The 18753-nt window shown below is 39.4% G+C and overlaps 1 protein-coding gene across 17 annotated transcripts in view; it reads left to right on the top strand.

Annotated features, from left to right (window-relative positions):
* Positions 1-18753, top strand: part of cacna1c (calcium channel, voltage-dependent, L type, alpha 1C subunit) — a 427514-nt gene that overhangs the window by 213052 nt on the left and 195709 nt on the right. For all 17 annotated transcript variants that reach the window (XM_077006511.1, XM_077006509.1, XM_077006517.1 and 14 more), the window contains exon 4: positions 12713-12852. In XM_077006511.1, the coding sequence (XP_076862626.1) occupies positions 12713-12852 (140 nt within the window). The remainder of the gene's footprint in view (positions 1-12712; positions 12853-18753) is intronic.

Genomic DNA, 18753 nt, shown 5'->3' with positions numbered 1-18753 from the left:
TCCCCCAGCCGGTCCACGCTCTCACCTGCACAAACGATCTGATCTGTGCTGTGGCCCGTTTACCTCATCAGCTCTGAGGGCGATAGACTATTACATCTTCGTGGTTCGTTTGTTTACAAGTCTAGCGAGCCGCTAACACTTTTAAAACTGGCGTAGTGGAAAACGTGAGACTAGCAGCATGAAGTATCTGTGCTATTGTGATTCTGTTTTGAGTCTCGTTGGTGAGACACGGTCTTCTGTCACACATTTTGGAATAAACCACATACGAGGTGCAGCAAAGGCACCGCAGATGACTGAGGGAGGCTTCAAGCCTATTGCCACTGTCTGTTCTCTTCTTCCTAAAGGTGAGACAGGTCAGTGACATTATAACAAGTGTTGATAAAGGAGTTTATCCACTTTTTACCTAGAAAACAACAGTTGCGTACATTACAGAGCTCGTAGTGTGCGAGCACGCATGCATGATAGGGGTGTGACGAGACACTCAGCTCACAAGACGAGACGAGACACAATATTGGGTTCACGAGATCGATACGACACGAGATTTTAAGAACTGTCACGTTGAGGACCCCGGCCCCTCCCTTTTGGGCGTGTGTTTTTTCGACGTCTACGTCTGCTCGTCTGCGTCTGTGGATCTCTGTGGGTGCGGTTGTGTCTTGTGATAATCCGTCTCACCTGTGGCTTGTCTCGTAATCACGTGGGGCTTATGTGGTTTGTCTATTTAATGTGCGTTTGCGCAGTGTCTTGTGCTCGTCCTTGTCTGAGTCTACATGTTTACGTGTGCGTTGTATGTTTCTCCGTGCGCGAAAAGCGCAATTCATGTTAATCAGTAAAGTGACGTCTGTTGCAACGAGGATTCTGTGTCTCATCCTTCGCCCTGCCCGCACGTCACAAGAACACTAAAATTACAAATTATATGACTGAACAACAGACTTTTAACTGAGTTATACATGCATTTTGAAATGTTTTATTATAACTCTTAACATGCATTATGTAAGCATGAACTTTAAATAAACTTCTTCCTCTACAAATTGAAATTAAAATAAAATTTATAAGATTAAATATTTCTCCTTTTTTCAAGCGCAATTACAGTGAGTCCCCGCTTAATGACTGTGTTAGAGACTGAAAAGTCAGTCGTAAAGCAGTTTTCGTTGTTAAGCGCGACCCTAGATTTAGATACGCTTTGATCATAAATACAGTATAGAAAAAAAACGAACAATGTTCTTGTGCGTACAGCATGAGAAAGAGCGATCACGTTGCTGAGAAGGGCTTATTGTACACAACACTCCACTGTGCTGCCACTCCTCCTCCATGGGAAATAAAATAAAAAGTCCGTCGTAACTCTGATCTGTCGTTATCCAGACCCGTTGTTAAGAGGGGACTCACTGTATTATGTGCAAAACAAAAAGTTCTTCTCTGTCAATACAGAGTGCAAATAGTGCAAACAGAGCATGACCAAGTATGTCACTGAATTTGCTGCAACTACACTGCCATGTTCATTTTTAAGAATATTAGCATGTCCACACTGCTCCTTTGCTGTCTCAACTTGCCAAAGCGTGCCTTTCTGTCCCTGCTACCTCTGTTCAAGTGAGATATGTTGATTTGAGAACTGAGCTGTGGTGGTGCTGTAAATGTCTCTGCATCCTGCTCATATTAGTCGATTTATTAGTCGATTATTATCTTAATGATAACACACAAACCTTGGTTGTCATTATAATTTAAAAAGAGAAAACAGTGCTTGGACAATAAATGGCTTCACACAACCACTAACCATAAGTGGAAAAAAGGTTTGTGTGTTATCATTAATATTCTCTGAGAAAAGGCAAAGAAAGCAAAAATTCTGCCGGGGTATGTAAACTTTTGAGCACAACTGTATATATATCAGTAGCGAACCGTGACCATTAAACCTGGGCCCGCTCCCATCCCCCCCCCCTCCCCCCCTCCCCCAGTCAAAGCTATAAGCTATCTACTCAAAGTTAAAGTGAACTTAATTAACTGCAATTAAAAAATTTGAGACGACAGTACATCTTTAGAAACGCAATAAACAATAGCATCTGTACTAGATAACTTCTTAAGCAGTTCCACAGATCCGTGTTCCTCGGAAGCGGAATATGTAAACAACGTGCACGAGAGCATCAAAGGAATGAATCAAAACTAGCTAGCGGTGGTTCGCTAACGCCAGCTAGCGTCACCACAGCGGGCGGAAACTATCATACAGTTAAGCCCGCCCACTAAGAGGAAAGATATGATTGGTCAATTTTACTGTCATTTGAAACTGGCATTGCGCTGAATTATAACTGCCTGGCCCTCTGTAAATGAACAGCGGGCCCACCAATCACCAACATTCTGCAGAGGCATCACAGTCCTGATAAGGGGAGACACAGGCTCACAGGCTTCCACTTAACATAACCCCTCACCTTCCAACACAGAGGGAATAGTTGAATTCAATAGTTGACACGGTTGAATATTTAATTTGCTTATATTTTTGTAAGTATCAAAAATACTGTAAGTAGATAAAATAAAATTGGATACATTTTATTATATATATTTATGTTTTAAGAATATTTAGGCCCTCTGAGAGGGCGTAGTGGGCCTTGACAGTTCCCCACTGATATATATACACACACCAAGAGTGTGCTTATGACTGGAAAAGGCTGGGTTGAAAGACCGCACTGAGACACTAATCATGGCAGCACAGGAACAGGCTCTGAACACAAGATCAGTGGAGGCTGGTATAAGCATTATGCAATTTGTGATTATGCAATTTGTTTCAATTTTTCTCTTTCACATACTACAATTGTTATTAATTGTTAAGAACCATTTTACATTAATATGTTTACCTTGTTAATCCAACTAATCAAAACAGCACATCGTACACGTTCTCATTCACGTGAGTAGTGCTATTGCATGTGCTGATACATTTGGTTTACTGCCACTTAGTAGTCAAACACCTTCTATACATCGTTCAACATCCGTCACATTCGGGTTCACAAACTTGCATGTTAGTCATATCATCACTATTAACCTAACTTCTCATAACATACCACAAGTTCTTATCTAGCTTAAGTACTTAATCACATGTATTGCTTTCTATCAGATAATGGCTAACTCATTTACAAGTGAAACATTCATATTTCTTTTGTAATTTTACCTGCAAATAGGGGGAAAAAATGAAATGACACACACTCTATTTTCTCACTCGTCTCTATGTTGAATGTTCAGAGATGTAACGAGAGCACCCCCCCAAACCCAAACAAGCATGAGCAATCAATTCTCTCCATTTAGTGTATCTGACAATACCAACTGATCACAATTGAAAAAAAATATTGCTTACAACAAAATTAACACTTTAACATCATTACCTTTTTTTCTCCAAAATGCAAATACTTAAACACCACTTTACACTTGCAAGCAAGACATATGTGGAAGGCTATAATCAATTGTCTTGCATAGTATCCTTAAACATCTGTCCTAAGTATGGGTTGGAGATTCGGTGGTCAAAGAAGGACACCCCCCTGAAGGTGTAGGGGCAGTCTGATGGTTAACGTGGAGGGTTGTGGGTTTGACTCCCAGGCCTTAGGCCATGACTGAAATGCTCTTGAGCAATGCACTTAACCCCTGCTCTCCAGGCTAGGGCTGCCCACTCCTCTGGGTACGTGTGTACCACAGCCTCCTTGTTGGAAAGACCGCTGCTCCCCCCGTACATACTGCAGCGGAGAGTGCCCGCTGCTGACACGTCAGAGGCTGGCGACGCGACAGGCAGGAGTTATTGAGCACATGCGAACTTGTACTGATTCTTCATACCTGGCGTGTGTGTATTTGTGTGTTTGTATGCGTTCATGACAAAATGTGAGTAGTATTTGTTACGGTCCTGGAACTATTGTTATTTAACTAGATTTGTTAAGGGTTGATAATGGACTGGAGTAATGTTGAAATTCAGCTGCCGCGAACTTACAAGTTTAGCCTGCTAGTTAATTAGCATGAAGTTACTGCTGATTTCTGTGATATTGTCCGGTTTATCATTTGTAGTTAATTCTTGTAACGTCTAAGGACAATACTGAATTAGTTTGAATATTAGGCACGTGTAAAAAACCACCATGTATGTTTATTACTGTTAACTGTTGTACGGTAAAATTAATGCATGTCATCTGCTATTTGCTGCAGACCATACGTTGCACACTTCACTATCTTTACTGCTCGCCTGCTAGATAAACCTGTGAGCATTGTGATTACTGTGGAACTGATGTGCTGTGCTGAGAGTGTGATTAAAGAAACTCCGAAGGTGGACGAAATCATACTAAGAACTTGCCTAACGCAGTCCATTAGCCTTGCCTCTATTGAACACTCCTATTGATCACTAGTGAGTGTGTGTCTGTTGTCACGGCACAGGTGGGTAAATACAGAGAACTCATTTTGATTGGGGTGAAAATCACAATTGACAATATGGCAAATTAAAAACTTACTTAGGTGGTGGTGAATAACCAGGTTAAAGGATGAAGAGTTAGAAAATATCTGAAGGTATAGAAAAGAAGTGAAGTCAACAATGGTTCCCATAGTGATCAGGAACTAGGGGCTGTGATCTCTAAAATGTGATCCCAGGAGCAATATCAGATAGCAGTCCTGGGTTCAGCTAGATACTGGGCAGGACCCTCAAGCTCCCAGGCTTCTGGTTGAAGACCCAAGCCTGAAGGATAAAGAGGACTGTGAGTAGGCAATGATTACTAACATAAAGGACCTCTGTCAGAAATGCCCTTGTTCTCTGGAAACGTTTGTTCACTACAATTTTCTCTCTCTCTCTCTCTTTTACATATCTATAACCAGTGGCGCAAAAAGGGGGTATGCAGCGTATGCAACGCAAATGGGCGCTGCACTAGAGGGGGAGCCAAATCGATGAGATATAATACTTAATTTGTGTCCATCTTACGTTTGCCACCCCCCGGTCAACAATTTACACTCCTCCGCCACCTCCTCCAGGTTCAAATCTCACTCCAAGCGATCTTCAAAAATTGCCAACCCTGAGAAAATTATTTGCCGAGTTGGTGGGGGGTGGGGGGTGGAGTGCGGGGGGCGCAGATTGTATGTTTGAATACACCTCAGAAAGTAAGTAATTGCAACCCTGTCTATAACATATATATTAGAGAACAAAAGTAAATAAAAACACACAAAGATGAGAATTATTTATCCTTCCCATCTTTTCTTTGTTTATGTATCTCACTAATTGTTGTAATGGTGACCGGCGTCAGCCGGAGGAGGATGGGTTTCCCCCCTGAGTCTTGGTTCCTCTCAAGGTTTCTTCCTCATGTTCTTAGGGAGTTTTTCCTTGCCACTGTCGCCCTTGGCTTGCTCACTGGGGGCTTGGACTCAGACACTTGTAAAGCTGCTTTGTGACAACAACTGTTGTAAAAAACGCTATATAAATAAATTTTGATTTGATTGGATATACATGCATATACCTACACACACTACACACACTATTGGCCACCATATTGACTATATCTTGCTACTACCAAGCAACCCTTTTTGCTTTCAAAGCAGCCTTAATTCTTCAGCAAGTTGCTGGGAAAATTCCTTAGATGTTTTGGTCCGTATTGACTTGGTAGTATCACACAGCTGCTGTCTGCTGCAAATCTCCCGCTCCACCACATCCCAATGGTGCTCTATTGGATTGAGAGCTTGACTGTGGAGGCTATTGGAGTAAATTTAACTCAGTAATGTTCAAGAAACCAGTTTGAATTAAATTTTGTAAAATGGCAAATTATCCCACTTGATGTAGCCATCAGAAAATGGGTTCACTGTGGTATATAAAGGGATGGACATGGTAGCGAACAATACTCAGGTAGGATGTGGTATTTAAATGATGCTCATTTGCTATTAAGGTGTGCCAAGAAAATATCCTCCACACTGTTATAACACCACCAGCAGCCCAAACAGTTGATACAAGATATGATGGATCCATGCTGTCATGTTGTTTAACATGTTGTCCACATGCTGAACCTAGCATTCAAATTTTGAAGCAGAAATCAAGACTTATCAGATTTTTTATAGCCTGTTTCTGCTGTATCTCATCCACTTTCAAGGTTTGATGTGGTGTGCACTAAGGAATGCTTTTTTGTGTACCTTGATTGTAAATGTTACTTGAGCTACTTTTACCCTTCTGTCAGCTTGACACTGTCTGGCCATTCTCCTCTGGCATCAAAAAGGTATTTTAGACAGAGAACCACAACTAACTGTGTGTATATATATATAAATGGCCAGACATATATTTTTTTCTCTGTAAACTCTAGAGTTGTGTAACAAATGTTTGTGAATAGATCAGCAGTTTCTGAAATAAGACAACCCAACACCTCTAAATCACCTTTCTTTCCCATTCTGTTGCTTGGTTTGACCTTAAGCAGGTTGTCTTGACGATTCTTACATGCACTGAATTGCTGCCATGTGATTGGCTGATTAGTTAAAGCAGTTAGGAGTATAGGAATAGGAATAAAGTGGCCGCTGAATGTGTGTGCACGGGCGTGTGTGTCCAAAGAAGATTCCAGGTGAGAAACTGCACTGATCTCTAGTAAGATACACAGAGATATTTAAAATTGTAGTGAAGTACAGTTTCTAGAGAAACAGGAAGCACACTGACTGCATTAATAATATACCAGTACTTAAATATTGTACAAGATGGGTAAATATTGTATTTTTCTGTAAAAAATAAAAATGTATTTGATTAGAGCCTTCAAACATAACTTTGATGTGGGCCCAGTTTATCATTTTGTGCTAGTTGTTTTTAGTGGTAATAAATGTACATTTAGCCTAGCTTGAGCAGGATCATCTACAACTCATCTACATTCTTGAAACTTTATAACCCAGATGATATGTTATAATTTAACATCTTCCTGAAGAACTTTGCTTGCATACCTGCTGAAGAACCCATGTCCAAAATGTCCAGTCTCTTTGGAAACATTGTGTAATTAAAAATTAAAAGCACAGTGTTTCTTTTTTCTTCCATGTTTGTGTCAGGAATGTCAATCACACCTGTGACCGCCAGAGGGCGCCATCGCCCGAGTATTGACAGTCACACCTGACTGCCATGTACTAATCACAAGGCCTACTCAAGGACTCTGTGCACAACTCTCTCATTACAGTTTGCCCATCTTTCTGTTGAAAAGGGGTTGTATCAAGAGTGGTCTCCCCAGCCACGTATTTAGATGACAAATTCTCATTCTCAATTCTCTCTCACACACACACACACACACACACACACACCCTAAATATGAATGGAGACCAAAACTGAACTTGACTTTGGCAAGAAATACTAAATATACTTAAAATAGATAGATAGATAGATAGATAAAACTTTATTGTCCATTAAATTTGCATAAAATGGAAAATTTATCTTTGGCAGTGTGGCAGACAAATACATACAGTTACACAAGTACACACAAAAATATTTATGTAAATACAATTCCAACTATGTACGAGCTTTATGTATAATTCAATTGTTCAAAATATTTACAGCAGAAGGAACAAATTATTTTTTGTACCCATTCTTCTTAGCTAATGGAACCTTAAGTCTCCTGAAATGATGAGTTAAGGGGATGGGTATGATCATTGTAGACCCGAGTTGCCCTGTTTGATAAAGATCAACTGTATAAGTTCTCTAATGACAACAGTTTGTCTCCAATGATTTTACTGGCCTGTTTAACCACCTGGACCAGCTTATTCCTGTACTTCACTGATAGGTTTCCATACGAAGACACAATGTTAAAACTCAGAACACTTTCAACAAGTGACCTATAAACCATGATCAGAGTGTGTTTACTGGTATTAAAACATCTCAACTTCCTAAGAAGAGAGAGTCTCTGCCTCGCCTTTTTATAGAGGTTATCCGCATTAATCTGAAAACTAAGTCTATTGTCAATGTATGTCCCAAGGTATTTAAAGTGCTCTACTTGTTCCACTTCTTCCCCTTTCATAATAACTGGTTTGAAGACAGACCCTGTGCCTGCCATCCTTCCTCCAAAGCACAGCTCTTTGGTCTTATTAACATTAAGATCAAGAAAGCTGGTGTCAAACCAGGTGGCTAATTGTTTGATGGACTGAGTGTAGGAGGAACTTATAGGGTCCTCCAAGCAGGCAACCAGGGCCATATCGTCAGCATATTTTATAAGGAAGATATTTTTGCTATTGTATTTAATCTCGTTTGTATATATTAAGAAAAGGAAGGGCGATAAAACACCCCTGTGGGACACCAGTGTTCAGGACAAGGCAGTTAGAAAAGCTGGTACCCACACACACACGCTGGGGCCTCCTCCTCAGAAACTGATCCACCGAACAATGCTACTGCTAACCTTCAGGTCAGATAAACGTTGTAAAAGAATATGGGGCTGGACTGTATTAAAAGCCGATTTGAAATCCATAAAGAGCACCCGAACATATGTGTTAGGCTTGTCTAAATGACCAAGTACCTTATCTAAAAGAACCAGGGTGGCATCTTCCACTCCTCTACCAGCTTGATAGGCAAATTGCATGGGGTCCATGAGCTTAGCTGTTTGTGATATTAGCTCCTTGCAAACTAGACGCTCCATGCATTTACCGATGTAAGTGCAATGGGTCTATAGTCATTTAATGATTTTATACGACTGGTTTTTGGTACTGGAATAATTGTTGCCATTTTCCACGCCTGAGGGACAAAACTAGTATTAAAAAATATCTGGAACAATTGAGAAAAAACAGGTCCCAGTTGGATGGCACATTCCTTCAAGACCCTTCCCTTGAGTCCATCTGGCCCACTAGTTTTATGAGGGTTGACTTTTTGGAAGATCGAAACAACGTCTTCATCATTAAATGTCACAGGGACAGGGGTCAGTCCCTCACAAACAGAATCACCATCTTTACTAAAATCATGCTTATCAAATCTAGAGTAGAACATATTTAGGTCATTCGAAAGCTGAATAGGGTCTTCACACTGTGGGGCTAAACTACGTTTCCTTCCCATCATTATATCTAATCCTGTCCAGGCATCTTTCGCATTGCCATTCCTCAGTTTCTCTTCCACTTTATCTTTATAATCCCTTTTTGCTTTTTTGATCATGTTCCTAAATTCCTTCTCCATCCCTCTCACTTTTTGCTTATCTCCCTTCAAAAAAGCTATTTTCTTCTCGTTTAAATGATGCTTAATAGCTTTACTAATCCATGGCTTATTATTTGGGTATACTCTAACACTTTTTGTTTTTATGACAGAGTCGACACAGAAGTTTACATAACTGGTAACAGTGTCATTTATCACCTCTGGATTATTATCCGAAACCTGATCACTCAGGAATAAATCCCAGTCAGTAGCCTCAAAACAGCCTTTCAGCTCCTCAACTGAGTACATTGTCCAGGCCTGGATGTTCTTAACAACTGTCTTTTCCATTTTTAAGTTCTGGCGATACTTCGGCATTAGATGAATGACATTGTGATCAGACATGCGTAATGGTGGACTGCACCTAGACACATAGGCACCCTCCACATTTCCAAAGCACCGATCTAAAATCTTATTCATTCTTGTTGGACAGGACACGTATTGCTCCAGGTTTGGCAGGTGGGTTGAAATAATACATCTGTTAAAATCGCCCAGCAAAAAGACTGGATCATCAGCGGAATTACGCTGCGCTTTATTATAACTTTCAGCAATGCGCTCAGCTGCTAGAGCATAGTCTGGGCCAGGTACGTATATCAGAATGACTGTTATTTTACTAAATTCACGAGGAAGGTAATATGGTCTGAAAAAAACAGTCAGAATCTCGTAGTGAGCACAGCAGTCAGTTTCACGTACCGTGACATTAGTTGCCCAGTTTGTACTAATAAACATACACAGTCCACCGTCAATATGTTTTGCCGTTCGTCTGGCATCTCTGTCATACCGAACAAGTGAGTATCCATCCAAATCAATAGGCCTATCATTTATTTTGTCCGTAAGCCAGGTCTCCGGAAAAAACAAATCAGATTCGCTTTGCTGAAATCCCGATCATATTTCACAAGTGTCGAGAGTTCAGTCATTTTATTTTGAAGTGAATGCACATTGGATAAAGTGATTGTTGGAAGAGGAAAGTGGTTACCCCTCCTTTTAAGCCGATTCCGAACCCCCCCCCCCCATCAGAGCATCAGAACGAATAACACAGCTCCGCACTTGACCGCTACAGTCCCCAACATAATGACCAGATATGAACCTTATTAATATTACAAATTGACCTTAAAATATAGAAATACACCAAACAAACCAGCCAGACGCCTAGGGTAAGCACTCCCATATGCGCCCCTAGAGGTTGACACGATCCAGAAGGACACAATTGAAAATGCATTGAAACATTTTTATGAAAGCATATGAAATTGACAAATATTTGAATGAAATCAGATAAAATATGCCGCATTCTCAACAGGTTCTTAGAGTATCAGTTAACACCTGGTTAACTTGGTTAGGTTTCTGTAGTGTAGTGGTCATCACATTTGCACTTATATGCGAATGGTCACAGGCACAAACATTCTTTTAGGGGAAGTCATGGTCTGGTGGTAGGGAACTGGTCTTGTGACCAGAAGGTCGAACCCACACATGTTCACCTCACCAAATCTGGCCCTCACTGCAAAAAGTTTGGACACTCCTGTCCTAAGCACTAAACGCTACGTACAAAGTACTCCAAGTCAATGAGAACACAATTAGTCAACACACCATACTCTGAACTGCAATCCAAGAATAGACACAAAAGCAAAAATAAGAACATTAACATGGAAACCAAATATTACATGCAATAACTCTAAGCCTAGAATCAAATAACACAATACTTCAAACTCCAGATGAAGAATCTAGACAAAAATACAACAGTAAGACACAAATAAATTATTACAAAATTATACATTGCGATTTCCAGGATATATTTTTTACATTATGTCTCTCACAGTAGACATGCACCTAAGATGAAAATTTCAGATCCCTCCATGATTTCTAAGTGGGAGAACTTGCAACATTGCAGGGTGTTCAAATACTTTTAAATTTCAATACTTTTAACATTTAAAGTTATGTATTCTCTCTGTTCAGGATTTTCTGCACTGTACTTTGTGACATAACAAACAGTGTAATTGGACTTATAGCACTACTAGGCATGAAAATGGGTCAGGGGTTAAAAAGGTGACAAGACCGGGGGGGGGGGGGGGGGGGGGGGGGGGGGAGGTGGTTGCTGCTGTACGGGGATACAGCGACAGGTGATGCCAAATATTGCTCGTAAGGTGACTTCATGTAAAAAAAATAAAAACGCGTGGCCACGACTTACTAACGCATGCGAACGACTTACTAACGCGTGCAAACAAGATAATTAAGTATTACTTTATATAAAGCCAGGTTTACCTTCCTTGGGCAGTCAGTTCGCGAACATCCCTGGGATCTGCTTGCTTTGCTGTGAAAAAATATACTTTGTTGCCGCGTGTGAAAGGCGACGTTAGTATCTCGTTCCCACGCGTTAATAAGTCGTGGCCACGCGTTATTTATTTAATTTTTAACTTGATGTCACCTTACGGGCTCCGTAAAATATAGTAAAATCCATTAAAAAAATTTTTTTTGACTGTCATGTCAATGGATTCAATGTAAACGCAATCCGTAAACGCAAGAAGCCGCTCTCGCCATTCCGGATGGCTCAGTCAAAACCATTACGTCTTAATGAACCAATAAATACATCAGCGGCGAAAATGAGTGTAAAAATACCAGGTTCACGTGTTTTTATTTTCTAACCTGGGCTAAAGCACAGGGTAGACTCAAACGACAAGCGTTTACAACTTCATCTTCAACCTTTTCAGCCCTGGTGCGAATGTGATCCTCACACGTCCCTGAATTCACCAGTTACAACTACAGACACACTAGAAAAAAAAATCTTGTTTCTTATTTTATGTCACCGTTAACTACACGAGGTTGACGCGAACTTAATAGGCCCATCTATCTACCTATTTATCACAAGAGCTTGTGGTTAGATCTGACAGTGTTCAACGCTGTAGCAAACGGCAGTAACTTTGTTTTACCGCAAAATATGAAAACGATTGAAACCATTAATAACCCAATTAAATCCACCCAATTAAAAATGTACGATCTGGTAAATGTAGTGGTAAATGTTCGCTCTTCTGCCTTGTCCCCGGTGTAGCACTAGGTCCTGCTTCTCGTCCCGCTTAGCAGTAAATGAATAACATGAATGAAGAACGTTTGTATGATTGAAACGCTATTTGGCCTCTATGAAGGTTCTGGGCGGAAACTGCTGGCCACTGTCATTGAAATTGCCAATTTCGGAAGTGCTCTGTTTGCTTTAAGTCAATATGATAATTAAAATATGTACATATAATCTCCCGACCCCCCCCCCCCCCCCCCCAAACAAAAAACTCATCGGATCTACACGATTCACGTAGGTCACCCTTTTCAACTTCAAAACGGCGAATTTCGCCGAAAGGTGACAGATTTTCATGCCTGCACTACTGTCTATGAACTTGTTTGCATACATGAATGGCTGTGAACACACCCTCAGTCTGTGTTGTTTGGCTTTGCATTCTCTGAGTCCGTTATAATTTCACCAACCACCACAAATCCCTGTCTTAAAATGTTATGCAAGTAAAGGCTAAACTAAACTGAGTTCCTAGTCTAATGTGTAACATTGAACATTGGGAATTCAAATGTTATCCTAAAATGATATCTGTGTTTGCTCTCTCTCTGCAGGAGCGAGTAGAGTATCTGTTCCTCATCATCTTTACAGTGGAAGCTTTTCTGAAGGTGATTGCCTATGGGCTGCTGTGTCACCCCAATGCCTACCTGAGGAATGGCTGGAATCTGCTGGACTTTATCATCGTGGTCGTAGGGTGAGTGAAAGTCAGATTACCTATGTAAGCGCTCTCAAACCTCATGTGCTTTCTGTACTCAAGGTTTTGACCTTGGTGGTGCTCTATGGACTATTCTTACTACTCCACACCCTGGCTACCATGCACATGTATTTGTAAACTAAAATATGTTGATTTAAATGACAAACTGATGGAAGGTGTTGTCTCTATTCACCTGTAGACTGCGGTTTGATGTTAGTGAATGAAGGGACTGAGGTATTTGTGTTGGACAGTTTACAAGGTTTGACAGTGATGGGCTTTGCACATTCTTTATAAGAGGACCTGAAGAAATATGAAATTTAATCATAAAATAATTTATACACAGGCTTGGAGAAATCTGTCAATTAGCTGACTTATGTACTTTACATTAGATTTGAAATGAGAATAAAAGTATGTTAAGTTGAAGATAAAATAAGCTTCAGTGATTAAAGGTAAAGCTAATGACATTTGCTACTTTTATGTAAATGATAATAAATTTATTAAATTTATGCTCTTATACACTGATAGCATTGAAATAGTAATGAAAGTAAAAAAGCATAAATGTGATCAGCATGGATGATGCTGAAGTTACCTGAGCTTTTTTTAATATATATATATAAATATATAATTTTCATATTATTATATTAATATTTATTTTGATCTCTTAGGTAACCCCCTGTGTTGTCTGTGCTATATACAGGCCACACCTATGCAAAGTTTGTTATACAGAGATTTTTGAGCCTTCCAGTATGTATCACTCATAACTTTTGGTCTAAAGAATTTGAGAACTCGTACAACCATCATATAACCCTACAGGCATTTTGTTGGAATTTTGTGTGCATTCAGCCCATGTCCATAAGTATACCTTTAGATTCATATAAATCTGCTTTTTTTAGTACTATTAACATATAAGTCCATACTTTGCTTATTTGAATATATATATATATTCATTCCCTTTCACTTAATTAATTTCATGTTCCATTTTTCTTTTACATTTTATGATTATTATTATTATTCTACACTCAATGCATGTATAGCTGTCACACTCATTTCACCAATACATTTCTAATTGAAAACATATAGTGAACTTTTTAGATGTGTCCTAAATGCAGCACTTCAGATAGTATCTGTTTGAAGTTTTGTGTATTCAGGGGCCTTATTGCAAGTATAACTATAACTATCTTGGAAAATTTACGTCTAGACAGCACCTTTAACTTAACCCTGATGTCAGGCGCTCTAGCCTCCGGGATACATTTGACTATGGCCGCTGGTGTCTCTACATTCACGTGTCGGAGCAGTGAGTCTCCTATAACCAGAGATCTTTTAACAGGTCGCTCAGTCTGAGTATTACTGAGTGGGGCAAACCTGTTTGACATGGGAACCTGAGTCGAACGGTGCTCAGCCCTACGGCTATGCAGCCGAAACGTCACCCATTCGCCCCTCTGCGAGGGCTCTAATACCTGAGCAGGGCGCTCGCTAGCTACGGCTGTGCCAACCGGGTCTGCTATGCTAGGTGCTGCCAACTCTCTAGGACTTTCTAAAGCTTGGATGCGCTCCTCTAAACGCAAAATCTTCTCCATCATGCTAATAATGCATTTTTTTTTTTTTGACACAGAGATGCGAGTATGTTATGCTGTACCGGAAGCAAATTCCACCAACTTGTTGTGTGGTCATTAATAATAAATGAATGAATGAAGGGCAGGTTTTACACTGACTTTGTGCGGGATATTTTTGTAGGACCTTGCAACCCTTGAAGCAGGGTCCGCGTGGCGAAAATGATGTAATCGCGGTGGCCTTGCACGCTGTCGAATCACGAGGTCGTGCACCTCTCGAATTTTATAACTGCGCGCCGCGCCTCAGCGCAATGAACAGTCATGTTTGCAGGGTTCATACACCTTTACAAGGTGGAATTCAAGCAATTGTACGTCACTTTCAAGGTCCATTTCAATATTTCTCAGCACGTTAAACTTAATTAAGTTAAATATTTATACATATACTCGAAATGATTTGAAATAATTCGCTTTTTTATCACATTATTTAATGGTGGTTTATTTTCAAAATGCCCAATCTTAACGTCTTCACGTTCTCTCATGTTTCGTCCTGGAATTACAAGAGGCTCGTATTTGTTAACGTAATACAAGAGAACTGTTCAGTCAGACAGATATTTGTTGTGAAACAAAGTAGTTACAATTTCAAGCATTTTCAAGTACTTCAGCCTAAATTCCAGCACTTTTCAAACCTGCAACACAAAGCAACATTAAAATTCGTCAGATAAATTTTCCTTCCCCTGTTTTTGAGGGGTGTTTCTTTATATTACCACATATCGTTTCAGACAAGCAGTTCGTGCAGGGTCTGCGGACTTGCGCGCTATGGTCACTCGCGAAAGTATAAACCTAGATTAACACAACGAATCTGGCCAAACACCTGAAGGACCGGCACGCAGATTTGCACAAAGAATTCCAAGAGGTTGGTGATTATTCCCATTTCTAGTATTACTACAGCATACAAGATTATGTGTCCGATTATGGTATCCTAGCAAATGTTTGTTATATTCTTGGTTTAAGAGCCGTAAATGCGACAGCATACAGGGAGAAAAAAAGAGTGATTGTACTACAACGGATCAATCATCTACTCTAATACTGAAGTTACAGTTACTTATAAGTTGTTTAAAGTATACTTAAAATACACTTTTTGCACTAGCCTTTTTTGACTTCTAAATGTGAATTCCAGAGTGCACTACTATTATTTATGTTAATTTATATTAACGTGCAGTTTATTTTTCTGTTTTAATGTGGTAGGGACTACAACTTTTATTTATCTGACATTTATGAAACAAAATACAATATTCATTTGTTTGTTTATAAAAAAAATAAAAAGGCTTTAAAACGGAAATGAGCACAGTATCTGACTTTGGTAATAATAATAATAATAATAATCTTTATTTGTATAGCACCTTTCATACATACATGTAACTCAAAGTGCTTTACAGTATAAATAAAAGAAACATTAAAAGGAGATAAGACAAAGACAAAAAGACAGAAGAAAATGTTAAAAGAAATTAAAGATAAAAATATTAAAATAACATAAAAAGTAAAAAGTGAAGTAAGATAATAAAAAGTAAAGTAAATAAGATAAGAAACTCTATCTTAATAGTTTTAACTAAAAGCGGATCTAAACAGGAATGTTTTGAGACTGCTCTTAAAACTATGCAGGGATGAAATGCCTCTGAGCTCTTCAGGAAGAGAATTCCAAAGCTTTGGGCCATAGTGGCTAAAAGCACCCTCGCCAATCTTTAATCGGCTTTTAGGAATCACCAGTAGATTACTGTTTGAAGACCTGAGAGACCTGACTGGAACATATCTAACCATCATTTCACTTAGGTAAAGAGGGGCAAGACCATGAAGACATTTAAAAACCATGACTAGAACCTTAAAATCTATTCTAAAGCTGACAGGTAACCAGTGCAGTGAGTGGAGTGCAGGTGTAATATGAGCTCTCTTTCTCCTGCGGGTCAGAACCCTTGCAGCCGCGTTCTGAACTCGCTGTAGGTGCGAAATAGAGCTCTTTGGAAGAGCAGATAGAACAGCGTTACAATAATCTAGCCTTGATGTGATAAATGCATGGACAAGTTTTTCACTGTCAGCAGGAGAGAGCATATCTCGGACCTTAGCAATGTTTCGAAGATGAAAGTAAGCTGTCTTGCATGTAGTCATGATGTGTGATTTGAAGCTGAGCTCATTATCAAAGGTGACGCCCAGGTTCTTAACACATTGTCTGGCTTTCAGATTCATTTGATTTAAATAAGTCTGGACATCATTCCTTTGTGAATCACTGCCAAGAACAAGAACCTCTGTCTTCTGTTTATTTAACTGCAGAAAATTGTCAGACATCCATGTCTGTATATCATCTATGCAGTCAAACAGTGAGCAAATTGATTTTAGGGCTTTAGGTTCTAGCGAAATATAAAGTTGAGTGTCATCTGCATATTGATGATAACTAATACCATGTTTATTAATGATGTGTGGTAATGGAAGCATATATAGGTTGAATAGTAACGGCCCAAGAATTGATCCTTGGGGGACACCACAAGTTATTTTTTGACGTGTGGAGGAAGAGGTACCTAATGCTACATAGTAATCACGCCCAGTTAGGTACGATCTAAACCAGTCTAAGACTAAGCCACTAAGGCCTACCCAGCTCTGTAGTCGATCAAGAAGTATTTCATGATCAACGGTGTCAAAAGCGGCGCTTAAATCTAGCAGAAAAAGGACTGAGAGTTTGCCTGCATCCTTATTCAATCTCAAGTCATTTACTACCTTAACTAGGGCTGTTTCAGTGCTGTGGAGAGCTCTGAAACCAGATTGAAAAGTGTCATTTATTTGATTTACTTTGACATAGTCATTCAACTGGATTGACACTACTTTTTCAATGATTTTGCTAAGAAAGGAAAGGTTAGATATAGGTCGATAATTATTAAGAATTGTGGGATCAAGATTTCTGTTCTTTAATAGTGGTTTAACCATTGCAGTTTTAAAAATTTTAGGGAATTCACCCAATTGCAGAGACTGATTAACAATCGTTAGAACTTCATTTGCTAATGAGCTCAGAACCTGCTTGAAAAAGCTTGTTGGTAAAGGGTCCAGTTCACAAGTAGAGGATTTTAGTGATGAAATCACATCAAGTAGTGTTACCATGTCAACTTCTTGGAAATAAGCCATATTAAAGTTAGGCTGAGTAACTGATATAAGGGTTGATGGTCTATTAGTGCTTGTTGCTATGTTCTGCCTTATACTAGTAATCTTGTCCCTAAAAAATATAGCAAACTCCTCACATTTTTCAACTGAAACAGTCTCAGGGAAGCCACAGGAGGTGGGGTTTACTAGCTGATCTATGCTTCTGAACAAGACAGCTGAGTTATTATTGGATGAATTTATTAAGGTAGAGAAATAGTTTTTCCTTGCTGATTTCACTTCACTGTTGTAATTCTGCAATGTTGTTTTATAAATATCAAAATGTACTTGCAATTTTGACTTTCGCCAACGTCTCTCAGCCTGCCTACAATCTTGCCTAAATTTTACAATAGATGGAGTGTTTCTCCAGGGCATCTTAATTTTACCAGAGATTATTTTAGTTACCTTTGGTGCCACAGCATCAATACAGTTCCTAACTCTGTGTGTGAATGTTTCAACTAGCTCATTCCCATTTTCTGAGAGGGGAGGGAGGGACTGTATCATGTCTGTGAAGGCCACGGCACTGCCAGCACTGAGATAACGCTTGGTTATTGTGCGCTTTTCACTGAGTGTTCTAGTAGATAATGACATGTTGAAAAATACACCAAAATGGTCAGAGATTGCAACATCAGTAATTTCAGTATTATTAACCTCTATACGTTTAGAAATGACCAAATCTAAAATGTGGCCATGCTTATGAGTTGGGCCTGATACATGCTGTATGAGATCAAAAGAGTTAAGCATCCTCATGAATTCTGAAGTGATTGGATTTGTGGATATATCCCTGTGAATATTAAAATCCCCAGCAATTAAAACATAATCAAAATCAATTAAAATCCTTGAAAGCATTTCTTCAAAATCTTCAAGAAAATCTGCATGTAGTCTGGGAGGATGATAGATAACAATCAAAAGAACTGAATAAGTACTGTTGAGTTGTACTGCCAGATATTCAAACGTAGGATGTTCCCCTAATGAGATCTGCTTACATCGGAATGCTTTATGGTAAAAACATGCAACACCACCACCTCTCTTATTTACCCTGGAGACATTAAAATAGTTAAAGTCGGGAGGTGAAGCTTCATTTAGCACTATTGCTCCATTGCTATCAAGCCAAGTCTCTGTTAGAAAAAGAAAGTCCAGACAGTAATCTTCAATTAATTTAGCTATTATAAAA

The sequence above is a fragment of the Brachyhypopomus gauderio genome, chromosome 5 (genome assembly GCF_052324685.1).
Source record: "Brachyhypopomus gauderio isolate BG-103 chromosome 5, BGAUD_0.2, whole genome shotgun sequence".
Classification (NCBI taxonomy): domain Eukaryota; kingdom Metazoa; phylum Chordata; class Actinopteri; order Gymnotiformes; family Hypopomidae; genus Brachyhypopomus; species Brachyhypopomus gauderio.
This window is presented reverse-complemented; position numbering and strand designations above follow the sequence as displayed.